The sequence below is a fragment of the Camellia sinensis genome, chromosome 15 (assembly GCF_055761805.1).
Source record: "Camellia sinensis isolate YWXY chromosome 15, ASM5576180v1, whole genome shotgun sequence".
Taxonomy (NCBI): domain Eukaryota; kingdom Viridiplantae; phylum Streptophyta; class Magnoliopsida; order Ericales; family Theaceae; genus Camellia; species Camellia sinensis.
This window is the reverse complement of record NC_138975.1, coordinates 50616323-50631879: the sequence shown is the minus strand read 5'-3', so window position 1 is coordinate 50631879 and position 15557 is coordinate 50616323. Positions and strand designations below refer to the sequence as shown.

At 32.9% G+C, this 15557-nt stretch overlaps 1 protein-coding gene across 1 annotated transcript; it reads right to left on the bottom strand.

Moving 5' to 3' along the window:
- Positions 1–12622: 12622 nt before the first annotated feature.
- LOC114261302 (uncharacterized protein At4g14100) lies at positions 12623–14818 on the bottom strand. The gene is made up of 2 exons (XM_028201541.2): positions 14252–14818; positions 12623–12908 (listed from the first exon to the last, which is right to left on the bottom strand). The coding sequence occupies exons 1-2, from the start codon at positions 14751–14753 to the stop codon at positions 12733–12735; spliced, it is 678 nt and encodes a 225-aa protein (XP_028057342.1). The 5' UTR covers positions 14754–14818; the 3' UTR covers positions 12623–12732.
- Between the last annotated feature and the right edge of the window lie 739 nt (positions 14819–15557).

The window sequence follows — 15557 nt, the reverse complement described above, 5'->3', positions numbered from 1 at the left end:
ACCATTATTATGTTCAGATATGAGACTGATTTGTTATGGTCTATTTTATATATAAGACATGTATGGAATTTGTTCACTAACCTCTTTACCATAATGTTATTCACTGGGTTTTAGCTCACCGTGTGTGTATATATATATATATATATATTTATGTATAGGTAGGCGACATGAAGATCAAGCCTAGAAGAACACCGTTAGTCGAGCCACCACCTGAAGACTTTTGAGATTTTGGTGCCTCTGAGTTGAGGCTAGGTCCAGAGAACTGTTGTCTAGTTTTTGATCATGGTATTGAGTTTTTGTTATGTATGTCTATGTATATAAATGTTTTTGTACAAGTTGTGATGTATGTATTGTACAATGGATAAATTAATGTTTATATACATATGTGTTATTTCATATGGAATCATAGCTCATTGGACTACTTGTTAAATATATTTTTATATTAAAATTATGCTGGCCCCGATTATTTTGATTTGTACAGGAATACCTTTGGTAATCTCGGATTACTAGCTAGTTACAACGCTAAACCTATAGGGGCAGGTTTGGGTCGTGACACTTCTCTTCACTATTACTGTGTTGCACATGTTACCACCATCTCCCTCCTTATCTTCTCCATGTCCTTCTCTCTCATTTCCTATGACAACCTAAGACCACCATCATTAAAACCATGAGCTCCCATGGTAGTATCTCACACTATCTCTTTACTGTGGCAATCACCATCATCCTTCATCTTCTCTTTAACACTATAGACACATATGTATTATATATATAGGCATACCATAGTTAATCAAACCAATTCCCAAATTGTAATACTGGCTACCAACCATGGGTGTCGTTAAAGGGGCAGGTGGTGGGTGTTGGTTGAGTGGAGAAGATATAATGAGCTTGCTAAGTGTTTGCAGTTATGGACTGTTTATTTGGGTCTAAATTCTTAAGAGGGAGAGAGATGGGTGTTTGTTTGGGTCTAAATTCTAGAGAGAGAGAGAGAGCTGAGTATTTGTTTAGATCTAAATTCTATAGAGAGAGAGATATGTATTTGATGATGGTATGAGAGGTGTGTGGTTTGCCATGTGATGAGAAAGAAATGAGAGAAAAAGAATAATAGGAAAAGAATACAGCAAAATTAAATAAATAAAAAAAAGAGAAAATATTCTGGTTTGTAATGGTATTAAGAAGAAAATTAGAGAAAGAAATAAGGGTAATGTAGACTTTTTATAGCTTTTGTTACGTCCATCCAAAATTGTACTATAGTATAAAGTTTAGGGGGTTTAAGTGTAATTTACCCTTAAAATAAAATAAAAAAAGTCATAACCAAACACTGTATGTGACATTATTAAATATTTTAAAATAAATTCATAATTAAAGAAAAAAATTAGTTATAACTAAAAGTGTATATAGTATGGAGGGTGTATTGTAGAATTCTCTATGCCATAAATACATCAAATGACTAATTTGGCGCTTTATGGATATCATGATGATGACGACAAAAACACGGAAAATTCTATTTATACTTAAAAAATCATTAGGTACGTTCTAGTAAAATTTTGAAACTTTAATTTCTGTTATATTCTAATATAAATTGATTAACAAGGACAATACATATTAAACATTAAAATAAAATATTTTTTTATATAGTACACGCTAATCGCATATATATATATATATATATATATATTTATCTTCTTCTTCAAATTTCAATTGTTTTTTCTTCTTTTTCTTTCTCACTGCAAAATTCAAAACCACCTTACCAAAATTAACTATTATCATTAACATCATTGTTTCTTATCATTGTGAATAGAATAAAGTATGAACAAAATCAAACAATGAATGAGAACAATAATGTAAATCATTTTTTGAAACAACTCATCAAAGAATGTTAGTATTTACATAAATATCAAGGTACAATTTTGATTTTTGTGTTTTTTTTTTATGTAAAAATAAATATTCAGCCTCTTTTAACGTTATTGTTGTTCGGACTTTCAAATCCGAACAAAGTCAACATATTTGGATTTGAAAATCCAAACCAAACAATATTGTTCAGTATTGTAAATCTAAACATGGTGATTTTATTCTTATTTGAGTGTATCTTGAAGAGTATTTAAAAAAAAAAAGAAAAATTAGTCTAGGGTCCCTCTCCCACTTTTCGTAATGGAAGAGATCCACAAACTTATTTTTTGATGTCTAAGGTCCCTAAACATATATCAGAGAATTTGACTCTTTGTTTCTCTTATTTGCCTTTGTTATTCCAATCCCACCACGATCTCCCTCTCTCTCTCTCTCTCTCTCTCTCTCTCTAATGGCCAATTTCAAACCCTAATCTCTCCATTCGGCCTTCAAATCAACCATGAAGACAACGCCCATCAACTCTCCATCAAATGTCGCCGCCGAATCCGGTTCCTCCACCAAACCTCACCGCCGCTCAAGGAGTCTCAGTCGCTTTTGGCTTCCAAGAATTTCATTACTAGAAAGCGAACCGTATGCCTTGGTCTGATTACCAAAAACCCAGCATTCAATTTCGCACAAATTTTCTTTCAGATCTCATCTCTCTCTCTCTATATATATATACTCACTCACATATGTCTTTCTCTCTCTTCTTCAAGTTTTCATCCTTGTTAATCACAAGTGCTTGGACAATTCTTGTTACTTTGTCCTACAATGTCCATATAGTTTTTTTTTTTTTTAATACATTTTGTTTGTTTATATGTGTGCCTATGTATCTTCATTTTCAGCACAACTCGTTTTCTGAAATGGGTTTTAAACCCTTTTTTTTTTCATTTTTATATGTATTTGTTTTCTTGTCTTGTTCTTTGATGATTTTATATCTGTTTAACCTTATGTTCATGTTCCAATTGTTTAGACATGTGTAGCATGTACATTAATCTTTTGGGTTTTTTGTATTTATTCTATACGTTTCTTGTTGTACCCATCAATGCATCTTCTCTATATCACTTTTTTCATCAAAATCACTTTTGATTTTATCTATTAACACTTATTTATGATGCTTTCCCTCTCTATCTTACTATCTGTATGTATGTGTTTTTAAAATATCTTGTGTGTCATATTTCTTTTATGTCCTATTTTTTGGATTGGTGAGAAGCTTCTCTGAGTTGCAAGAGTTCGTGAATCATGGTGGGTGGTTGCTATTGTTGCTTATTCACTCAATGAAATGATCTCCTCTCTTTGCTTTGAACTGAAATTTCTCTGGATTGGTCAGGAGAAATTTTCTGGTTTGAACTGAAATTTCTCTGGGTTGGTGTAGAGAAATTCTCTGGTTTAAACTGAATTTTCTCTGGATTGGTCCATAGAAATTCTATGGTTTGAACTGAAATTTCTCTGGGTTGATCCAGAGAAATTCTCTGGTTTGGATTGAACTAGTCCTCAATGTTGTCCAAAGAAATTTGGCATTTTCTCTGTGAATTTTCTTTGAGAAATTCTTTAAGAGTTTTGAATAATTTGGGAAGTTATTGGCCGACCCATTTCTTTAGCCATCTTATCCTTCTTATTCATGTTACCCATTCCCTTTTTTTTTTCTTTTTTTTTTTTTCAATTTTACAATGCATAGTGAGTGCTTGATTAGTTTCCTGCAAATTATATATACACACGCAATGATTTTATATATATTATGTATATTTTCATAGATTTCACACTCACATATTCCTATATCCATGTGTGTATGTTTAATTTCATTCCTACAATGGTTGTGCTTTCTATCCTCCATCAACCACTCCTCCACTGTCTCTTCACCCAACGAGTGCAACCTCTTCTTTTCCAACTTTCTCTAGATTTCCAGCAAGAGCAAATGTTGCTTGAAGAAAAGGTTGCTACGTTGTCTGGAAAAATGTTCAAAATTTCTCTGGACCAATTTTCTCTAACGTGAATTTTCTCTGGATCAACTTGAGGGACCTTAGACATTATAAAAATATTAGATGTCCTTTATATTATAAAATCTTAATACGATGGACTTTTAAAAAAAACCCCTTAAAAAAATTATAAGGTTACTAAAGGTAACATAAAATCTTAAATAATTAAATAAAATATACTGAAAAATTATGAATACTTAATGATTTTTTTTAGGCGTAAATAAAATCCCAAAATACACGTTTCCAAGGCCAACCCATATAGCCCATCTGCATATAGTAGACAGTTGAACAAAGTACCATTGGCCTATTTCATAAAAATAAAATCCTTAAGATTTACTTAAAATAGGAAATGCTCCCTATAATTTGGAAAATTAAAGATATTTTTTATTAGAAATTTTTATTTAAAAAATTTAATGAAAAAAATGAAATTTATAATTATTCTTTTATACAATAATAAAATTACCTCAATTATTAATTAAATATATTTATATCATTAAAAACTATTAATAAAATAAGTCATTTGTTTTGAAATTAAAAATTTTAAGGAGTGAAATATAATTTTCAAAACTATAAGAGGTAATTCATATTTTAAGCGAATTTCAGCATATATTTGTAAACCACCCCCCCTAAAAAAAAAAAAAGAAAAAAAGTGCCATGCACCCAGTCATTTTCACCTTATTTAGTGTATATTTTAGTAAGTTAAACTTAAAATTCATAATAAAAAAAATAAAATTAAAAATAATACTTCACTTATTTTTTAATAATTATTTTTTTTCAAATTATTTAAACTATTTTTGTCTCGGATACTATAATTAAGCAAAAATTAAATCATGCACTCTAACACTAGTTTTCAAAATAAAAATAATAAAAACTTATAAGTAACTCCATTATTGATATCAGACTAACCTTTGTTCTAATTAGTGATAGTGGTCAATGGTCATCACAATTGCTTAATAGTTGATGATGGTCTTGGCTCTGATCTCTTATGATTGTTAATTGATAATGCTGTGATGTATACATTGAAATATCATTTGATATAGCACCTTACACGACATTAGTGACATTATTTATGGTGTCATAATGCCTTACATAACATTAGTTATCAATTTGGTAGGTCTCCTAAAAGATTATTGTTAATGCTTTATTTAGAAAACATATTAACGGGTTGTTTGCAATGTCCTAAGTAAGTGTACTTTTTGACTTTTTAGACTAAAAAGTTGAGGAAAAAAATATAGTTGTTTGGGTTAAGTTTTTGACTTTTTATGAAAAAATATGTATTAAAAAATTGTATAAATTAGTGTGTAGGGAAAAATTAGGATTGAGAGTTGTGCAACCATACTTTTTGACTTTTGGTGAATAGTGATAACTTTTTGAGTAACTTTTTGACTTTTTTTCAACTTGCCAAGCTTGGCCTAAATCTGTAAAATATTGTAGTTAATACTATGTAAAGTGTCACCCAAATTATACTTAAACATGGATTTATTTATTTATTTATTATTATTATTTTTTTTAACTACATACTTAAACACGATAAGCTTAGAATTATTCTTCTAATTTCATGAGGGAAAGCTGAAGAGATAAAAATACATTTATTTTGGGCCTATTTGGCCTATTTGGGTAATCCAAAAACAAAAACAAAAACAAAAACAAAATAAAATAATAACGTTTACGTTTTCAGTTTATATTTACAAAAATTTTATAAACTGGTTTTGTTTATTTTTAGAAAAATATAAATTACAAACGCATTTGGTAATTGACAAAATATTTTTAAAAATTTAAAAATATAAAAAGTGAGAAATGACAAGTGGTGGCAAGTGGCGGAAAAAGACGGTGGTGGAAAGTGGTGACAGTAGATGGTGGGTAGCTAGTGGTGGTGGGTGATGGTAGTGGGTGGGTGGGTGGGTGACTGTGGCGGGTGGTAGCGAGTGGGTGGTGGTGGCAGGTGGGTGGCGGATGGCGGGTGGTGGTGGGTGGTGACAGGTGGGTAGTAGTGGCGGGTAGGTGACGGGTGTGGTGGTGGTGAGTGGGTGGGTGACGGTGGCGGGTGGGTGGTGGTGATGGAGGGTGGTGATGGCAGGTGGGTGGCGGATGGTGGCTGGTGGGTGGATGGCGGTGGGTGGGTGGGTGACGGTGGCGGGTAGTGGGTGGTAGCGAGTGGGTGGTGGTGGCAGGTGGGTGGCGGATAGCGGGTGATGGTGGGTGGTGGATGGTGATGGTGGGTGGGTAGGTGACGGTGGCGGATGGTAGCGAGTGGGTGGTGGTGACAGGTGGTGGTGACAGGTGGGTGGCGGATGCCGGGTAGCGATGGGTGGTGGCGGGTGAATGGTGGGTGGTGATGGTAGGTGGGTGGGTGATGGTGGTAGGTGGTAGCGAGTGGGTGGTAGTGGCGGGTGACGGGTGGTGGGTGGTGGTGACAGGTGGATGGCGGATGGCGGATGGCGGTGGGTAGGTGGTGGGTGGTAGTGGTGGGTGGGTGACGGTGGCGAGTGGTAGGTGGTAGCGAGTAGGTGGTGATGGGTGGTGGGTGGTAGGTGATGATGGTGGTGGGTGGTGGATGGTAGCGGCCGGTGGGTAGCAGGTGGCTGGTGGTAGTGAGTGGCTGGTAGTGGCAGGTGGGTGGTGAGTGGTGGTGGCAAGTATGTGGCGGGTAGTGGTGGCGGGCAGTGGATGGTAGTGGCGGGTGGTGGCGGGTGGATGGCAGGTAGGTGGTGGGTGGTGGTGGCAGGTGGGTGGTGAGTGGTGGTGACAGGTGGTGGTAGGGGGTGGGTGGTAGGTGGTGGTGGCGGGTGATGGCTAGTGTTGGGTGGTAAAAAAAAAAATTGAAAACTCAAAACGGAAACACATTTTTTGTGTTTTCATTTTTTGCCAAATTTATAAACTGAGACCACTGATTTATAAATCAAAAATTTTACCAAACAAGCTTTTATTTGAGTTTTTTAAATTTTTATAAATATAAACAAAAAATTAAAAACGTAAGTGTTATCAAATGGCACCTAAACTTCTTTGAAAATTTCATTTTTAAAATTCTCTAATCCAACCAAATAAAACCAACTAAACTGTATTTCATTTTTTTAATATCTGCACAAATATTCTAGCTAAAACGGGATTGGTCCAAGTTAAATACTGGGTGGTTGAAGAAAAGAGTTCATAACCCTCTAGTAATTTACTAGTACACCCTTATTCTTTCTTGTCTTTCATTTCTGTAGCACCAAAAAAAAAAGAAAAAAGAAAAAAGAAAAAAAAGGTTACATAGCACAAACTCCATACTAGTGGCAAAACTTTAGAGTATCCGTACTGGTCTTTGTCTTCCATGGACTCAATGATTTCTGATGTCATGAGATACAAGTAGATTCATGCAAAGTTTTTTTTTTTTTGTCTGCGCGCGTGCGTGCGCTAATTTCTTCTCAATACAACCATTGATCTCTAATTACAGATTAATGCTTGGGGGGTAATTGGAGCGAGAGGCGACTCCACCATACAGCTGATGGGGTTCATCCCATCGGCTTGCCCAAAAACTTCGAAAAAAAAAAATTATGATAAAATTTTTACTTATTAACCAATTGACTCTAACAAATTAAAAATAATAACCCAACCACTAAGAACTCACTCACTATTAGAAGTCAACTTAAGGAACAAATGTTTAATTTGATTTTTCAAAAATTGCTTTTAGATGAGTTTCCGTTTATTTTTATTGATTTTTTTTAATAATTTAATTATTTTTTGTACTTTTTAAATGCATCTAATCAAGATGCATCCAAAAAGTCAAACAAATTGACTAAAATATTTAAAAAATTACTAAAAACGAACAAAAATTTAAATAAAAATGTGTACGTATTTGTTTGGATTTTCGTTTGTTTTTAGTGAATTTTTTTTAATATTTTAGTTCAATTTATTTACATTTGATGCATCTAATCTTAATGTATCTAAATAATAATAAAAAAAAAAAGCTAAAATATGAAAAAGGTTCAGTAAAAACAAACGAAAACTCATCCAAAAATAATTTTTGAAAACTGTAATCAAACAAAGCGAAAGTCTCTAACTTAAACATTCAATATGTTTTTTTGCTCCCCTTTGTCTCCCTAACAATCATTTTTTTTTGTTTTATTAAGACAATAGCATTTTATTAAAAAAATTATTTTACAAGTTTGAGAAGTTTAAATTTTAATTAGATTAATTTTTTTTTTCCGTATAAAATTTGTAGAATTTAAGGCTCCGTTTGGTGGAGTTTTTAAAATCTAGTTCCACACTCACTTTTGAGTATGGTGTTTGTTTAGGGTTTTCAAATCATAATTCTACACTCATTTCTCAAAACTCAATTCAAAACATAATCATTACTTTTCAAAACTCATAACCAAACACATAATTCAAAACTCTTTTCAAAACTCCATTCAAATCAATATTTTAAAAATATTTTAATTTTGTTAAGATTTTAAATATTTTAATATTTAAATATGTTACGAATTTTTTAATTTTTTTTAATTTTTTGAATATTTTTAAATATTTTAATTTTTAAATATTACGATTTTAATTTTTTAAATTTTAAAATATTTTATAAAAATAAATTCAAACTCTATTTTATAAAAATATTTTTGAATATTTTAATTTTTTTGTTATGTATTTGGTTACGATTTGAGTGTAGAGTTGTGAAAGTAGTATGGAGTTTCAAGTTATGTGTTTGGTTATGAGTTTTAAAAATAATTTTTAAATTGAGTTTTGTTTTATGTGTTTGGTTACGATTTGAGTGTAGAGTTGTTTTTAAATTTAAAATATTAAAATTTTAAATTATTTTAATTTTTTGAATATTTAAATTATTTAAATTTTTACGATTTAAAATTTTTGAATATTTATTTTAACTTTTTACTTATTAAATTTTTTAGATTATTTAAATTATTTAAATATTTATGATTTAAATTTTTTGAATATTTATTTTGAAAAAAAATTATTTCCTTTGTAGTATTTTCAATTAAAAAATTGATTAATGTTATTTTTTGTTAATAATAAATTTTTTTAATTGAATTTTAAAAAGAGTTTGGTTGTGAGTGTTGATCAAAATTTTTAATAATATGAAAGTAATGTGTTTTGTTATGAGTTATAGCAATTTGAATTAAGTTTTGAAAACTCTTTTCAAAACTCATAACCAAACAAATTTTCTTACTTCACATGTCAAATCAAACTTTCAAAACTCAATTCTACACTCAATTCAAAACTTAATTCCACACTCAATTCAACACTTTATTCAAAAACTATAACCAAACAAATTTTCTACACTCAAATCATAATTCTAAAACACACAAACTCAAAATACAACTCATATTCTCAAATCATAATTACAAAGCTCTACCAAACGGAGCCTAAGTTTTTAGAGTGAGCTCATCCTTATAAATTTCTGAAGTCGTCACTGAGTGGAGCATCATCAGGATTCATTATGTATATGAAGAGGCGAGCACTCTTGCTAAACAACACTTCTGCATGAAGCTACCTTGTAATATAGAGTCCGGATCTTCTGCCGTGGTCTCCTGCGGCGGTCCCCTGCGGTGCCCCAAAACGACGTCGTTTTGGGGCAAGTTTTCACAAAAAAAAAAAAAAAAAAAAAAAAAGGCCAGAACCAAAGGAAGAACCAAATCTAAGAGGAAGAACATGTTTTAAAGCCGTGATTTCCATTCTAGAGGCAATAAGAGACGTTTTTTTTAAGCGGAAGAACACCTCTAGATATTATCATGTAATCTCCAAAAAGTGAGATTCAAACACCCATTCAAACATTCAAACAACCAAATCTAAGAGGAAGAACACCTCTGTTTTTTTTTCTCTCTCTCTTTCTTCCTTTTCCTTTTGCACCTGTTTTCTTCTCTCATTTGAAAATGCCTGAACTCATTTTGACCAAGTGTAAAACAGAACAAAACAAACCCACCCTTCAAACCCAATCATCTATATATATATACACACACGTATGTATACATATGTATATATATAGGATCATTTTTGTTTTTTTTTGTTTTCCCCTGACCTCTCAAAGGTTTGTGAGCTCTCATCTGAACCAAGAATGAAGCCCAAATACGAAACAGACTAAGAAGAACAAGAAGAAGTAAAAGTGAAATCAGATTTTCAATGTATCAGATTTGGGTTTTGTTTGGCGTAAATTCAAAGTAAAATCAGACTTTCAATGTATGCACTGTTGTTTCAGATAGAGAACACAAGAACAAAAAAGTCCTTTCTCTCTCCATAATTAACCCAACAAATGCAAAACACAAACACAAACACAAACACAAATTCTTTTGTATTGCCAATTTAGGGCTCATATCAACTGTAAATTTTGGAAGTCTGTCATTGTGGGAGAAACCCCAAATCGAAGATGAAGAGAGAGAAAATCAAGAGAGATTTTTGTGATTTCAGACCCCAAGAGCCCTAAGGCGGCACCTTAGTCACTCGATCTTCAACATCATGACTTTCTCTCTCGCCATACATCGAATCGGATCTGAAAACCCACTCAAGCCACTCTCTTTGTAATCATAGCCATGACTGGATACAAATCGAGAGATTTATAGACATGCAGCAAACAAGAAAAAAAGACGAGCATACCAAAGCTTTCTCAAGCCTCTCGAACCGATCTACAGGCAGTGAGGCGTCTCGCCTCTCCGTCGTTCTTGTCTTCTTTCTTCGTCCCCTTCTCTGGTTCTGTTTTGTTTTATTTTATTTTTTTTTGAAATTTTGCCCCAAAACGACGTCGTTTTGGGGCATGGCAGGAAAGTATGGCAGAGGATCCGGACTCTGTAATATATGCTAATCCACCATGTTTTATTGTACCTTTTGTTCAACATGACAAATGCGGGGGATGGCTAGCCCACTATAGCTAGACAGTTGTTCACTCATTTTGTGAAAAATTACAATTTAACTTGTATCTATAAATTCATATTTCAATGCCACTTTTTTCTTTTATTTTAAGAAAAAATCTTGGAATTTGCTCAATAATGTTTATTTTGCTATAAAATCTCAAAACAAAAATTTATTATTTATTGATTTATTTGTAAAGCTTGTGAACGTGTGATTTCTAGCAAATGTATAGTTGTCGGTAATTTCTTTCTTATTGTGAATATATGAATTATGTACACATGTTCGATGAAATGTCTCAATGAAAGACTCATTTTTTTCATTGTTTCTTCTTCCAAGTTCTACAAGGTGTCAGGAGGGGTGAGCAATAACCATCACAGTCCAAATAGTTCGAATCAAGGTCAATGCTAAGCGAGAAGTGCATCAAGTTCGGGGTAAAGCAACCTCAATATTGTCCCTCCTGACCTCAAAATACTTACTTGGTCACCAGCAATCCAGATCAAGTTTGAAGTGTTGGACAATCTTCACTGTATTTAAACGGATTTAATTCTGTTGTGTACAAAACAACAACAAGAATAAAAGAAATAGAGTAAAGGAGAGAATATGTTTGATTACAAAAATCAAACTCGAAATAAAAATAAATAAATAAAAAACAAAACAGATTTTATTTTGTTACAAAAACAAAATTAAAATCTGAATAAATAAACAAATAAAAACAACACTGAAAGTAATTAAATAACTTACTTGATTTAATTTCTTCGAATTATTTTTCTGATCAAGTCCAGTGTTTAACACTGTGTCCTTAAGACAGATTCGTCCTCTCCACGGTGCTTTCAGAATTCGGACGTCTATCTCCCAGGATGAAATGATCTACCACAAACAATAGCAGCACTACTAACTGTTTGCCTTACGAACACACTAAGTGTTTACACTCTTTCTTTCGGAAATAAAATGCAGCAAGATGAAGAATAGAAAACAGAAGTGAAATACGAAATTTCTGAATGCAAACATCAAATGAGGGTGGTCCTATTTATAGATGTGAAGGTGGCTCTTCATTTTGAAATAAACAGGTATGTAACTCTTGGTTTTGAATTGAACAGGTATCATACCTGTTGGGTTTTGAATTCAAACAGATTTGAATTAATTCAAACAGATAGTAAAACGGGAAGGGCCCTGTTTGGGTGTGCATTAATTCCAAAACAGTTTATTTCTGTTTGAAACCGGGAAGGGCCCTGTTTGGGTGTGCACTAATTCCAAAACAGTTTATTTCTGTTTGAAACCGGGAAGGGCCCTGTTTGGATGAACAAATAATCCAAACCAATTTAATTTGAATTATGGATTTTATTTTAATAAAAAATAAAATTAAATTCAAATGTTTTTGGCCCAAAAAGATTAGAAGCCCAACCACACACCAGCGCCCAGCCCGCCCGACCGGACGGACGGACGGCGCGCGTGTGGTGATTTTTGGGTCCAATGGGTCTAGCCCATTTTGCCCATAACCTCTCCCTCTAAAACACTTGGGTACCCCTTGGGGCACACCCCAAGTATCTCACCCTAAGCCTTATAAACCCTTTCAAAACCTCCCACCAAATCAATGTGGGACAAGCCAATTTACAACCTTAAGGAATTTCCACCAAAAACTCTATTTCCATGGAGCACACTTTGGCTTCAATTTCCCATTCACTCGGTAATGGTTTTGATCAACCAAATATACCACGTGAATCACAACGCGGCATAGAACGCGTTACCACTTTGACCCGAGTAAATCGACACTCGGGGCCCACCTAAAAAATAGACCGAACTTAGGAAAAAATTCTGATTTTATCCAGAATTTTATAACCATTCCAACATGAAGTTCATACACTAATAAATGTGGAATTGTGGGGATCAAATGGTATGTATTTGAGAAATAGAAAAACAACACATAAGTTGCTGGAGGCACAGAAACGAGTAGGATTGATTTTTGATTATTACCCAAGAGAAACAAGTCTCTTACAAAAAGGCCAAAATCATGAAGAGAGACCTGGAACTGAACAATATAAGCCGGTTACAGTGAAAGCCCCATTGAAGCATTGATTGCCCCTCTCATCATCAAACCACCAACATTAGCCACAGGTTCAATTAGTGGGCTCTGTTTCTCCTCAAAACAATAGCCTGGGGCTTGCCATTTCTCATCATCAAGCACTCTTCCCACCTCAAATGTCATCACATGTGCAGCATATCCTGCAGTCGACAGATATCCAAATATCATAACCCAAGTATTTGAAAGGAAATCCTAGGAGCAAATCAAGGTCCAAATTTGGTAACAAACTCATCCAAATTTATCTCAAATGATGTGCTAATAAGTATCTCTCATGCTAAATTATAATAATGTCAACCACTGGGATTAGCCCAGTGACTAGAACTTATGCACCTCACTAAAAGATTGGCGCTGTTTGGGAAAGACAAGTTCAGGCTATTACAGCCTCATTTTGGATATAAGCCAAAAAGCATGAACAGTAGGCGGAGGTGCAAAACTCAACAAAAAAAAAAAAAAATAGGTGCACTGCCATGATCAACACCATTTCAACACACTTTTCAATACAACAATTCAATTAAAAATCCATCTCATCTTTCCAAACACAAAAACTAAAACAGCTTACTAAATTAGCGAAAAAGCCAAAAAGCCTCTAAAATAGCCACTTCCCAAACGAGGCCATGGGTCCGATGCCTCCTTTCTCCTTCAATGTACTAAACAATAGATAACAATGCAGATAATGTCAAATTTTAACTTGTGTTTTTCTCTCTATCTGTTTCATAAATGGCCCACACAAGACATTTATATTTGATGATTTAGAAAGGAAAAAAAAAATAAATAAATAAATAAATGGCATTTAGATGATCAGAGCGACATTGTCAAATTATGAAATTTTGAGATTGTAACTAAGGGTTGGACCTAGGGCAGGTGGATAGGGACGACGGTCATAAGAATATGAAAAATACTACATGTAATTCTATTTCTTATTTTATTTTTACACTCTTAATTCTTATCTTATTTTCATACTCTTAGACATAAGTAAGTGAAATATATGCCAGTCACGCTATCTTGTGTCTAGAGTGAGAAAATATAATAAGAAAAGAAATAATGTATATCATTGCCCAGATAATATTATCAACTTTTTATATATTTGCAACTACAATTTTTAATACCTACCCCCTCGATATTTTATATATATTCATATATATATATATACTCTATGTTAGTGATACAATTTTTTATTTACAAATACAATTATCCTTCTAGGTTAAAATCTCAAGGTTGATCTCCAGATGTAATATTTTAAAATTTTAACTTTGACATTCTCGTCTCAACATCAATTATTTGGAGATTTGTCGTGAAAACTCCCAAAAAACCGTGCCATCAAGTCATAAGCTATGGTTATGGAAAATTGAGAACCGGGTTGCATTGCATGTACCATTCAAATTCAGAAAAGCAAACAAAGCACAACCCATCACTCAATTTCTGAGAGATGATGAACTGATATTAAAAGATGGATTGTCTCAGTAGTATAGATAGATACACAAACCTGAATAGAAGACCCAATAAACAGGTCTTTTAGAGACAACATCCTCATAGTACCAAACAAACTCAACCTTCTCCCAAACATTGCAAAGAAACCCATCCATGTAGTGCTGGCCAAGGTAGTTGGCGCCGTCGAGCCAATTGGGTCTGAGGATTCCGACCTCGACATGCAACACTTGGCATTCTGGGTCCGAATCATCCAAGGTGTAGACATAGGAAGTGCCGTTGTTCCATTCAAGGTCGTAGGTGACCTTGTTGCCAAGTTGGTTCTGGATGATGTTGAAATTGCGGCCATTGGGCCAGTCGTACCAGAGGTCTGTCTTCTGGAGTGTTCCACTGCGGTTCATGAAGAGTAAGGAGTGGAATTGGTGAGGCCATGGTGTTGGAATTGGGTCTGTTGGTTCTGATGATGATGATGTAGTTGAGAGGAAGGGGAAGGAGAGGGAGAATGTGAGTAGGAGGGTGAGGAGGGGAGAGAAGTAGGTGGGTTTGGTTTCATTTGCCATTTGAGCTTGGTTGATGACAACAAAAAGAGGGCCACACAACAGAAAGATGAGGGCTGAGTTTGGAAGGGTTTTTAAACTATAATTCTATCCATTCATTTTTTAATACTATGTTTGGAATGGTTTTCAAATTATATTTTTATAACAAATAAAAAAATTTGTGTCAGGTGGATTCTTAAATTTTTTTTTTTTGAAATTTGGCTTAATCGATCATTCAACCGTCGTCCGATTGATTGACCGGTCGATCAACCGAAATATGACAAATTTATTTATTTATTTTATCTTTTACAATTGGTACTTATTTTTTTATATGTTTAATAAAACAATATTTTTGGATTTTAAAAAAAAATTATGAGTTTTTAATAGATTTTTAAATTTATAAAAGAATTATGTTAGATGGAAAAAAAAATTAAGTTTTTGGAATTATGTATAATTTGTTGTTTACAAAAAAATTTCAGAATTTAAAAAAAATAAAAACTAATTTAAAAAAATAAATATGAAAAATATATTTAATTTGTAAAAATTATTTCTAACCACTCAAAAGATAAAATTATACAAAAATAATAATAATTTTTTATTTTTTATTTCTTAACCAAATTAATTTTAATTTTTTTAAAAAAAAAATTAAATTTTTTTTTCTAAAAATCAAACCAAACATATTCTAAGAATTTTTTGGCAAGCCATTTCTTGTGTTTTTAACTTATTTAATTATTTGTTAATTTTATGATATTTTCACTATCTGACACTGCAACATATAAGAGCTTTAGAAACCAATTTTTTTTTATCTCTAAAAGTGAAAATTTTGTT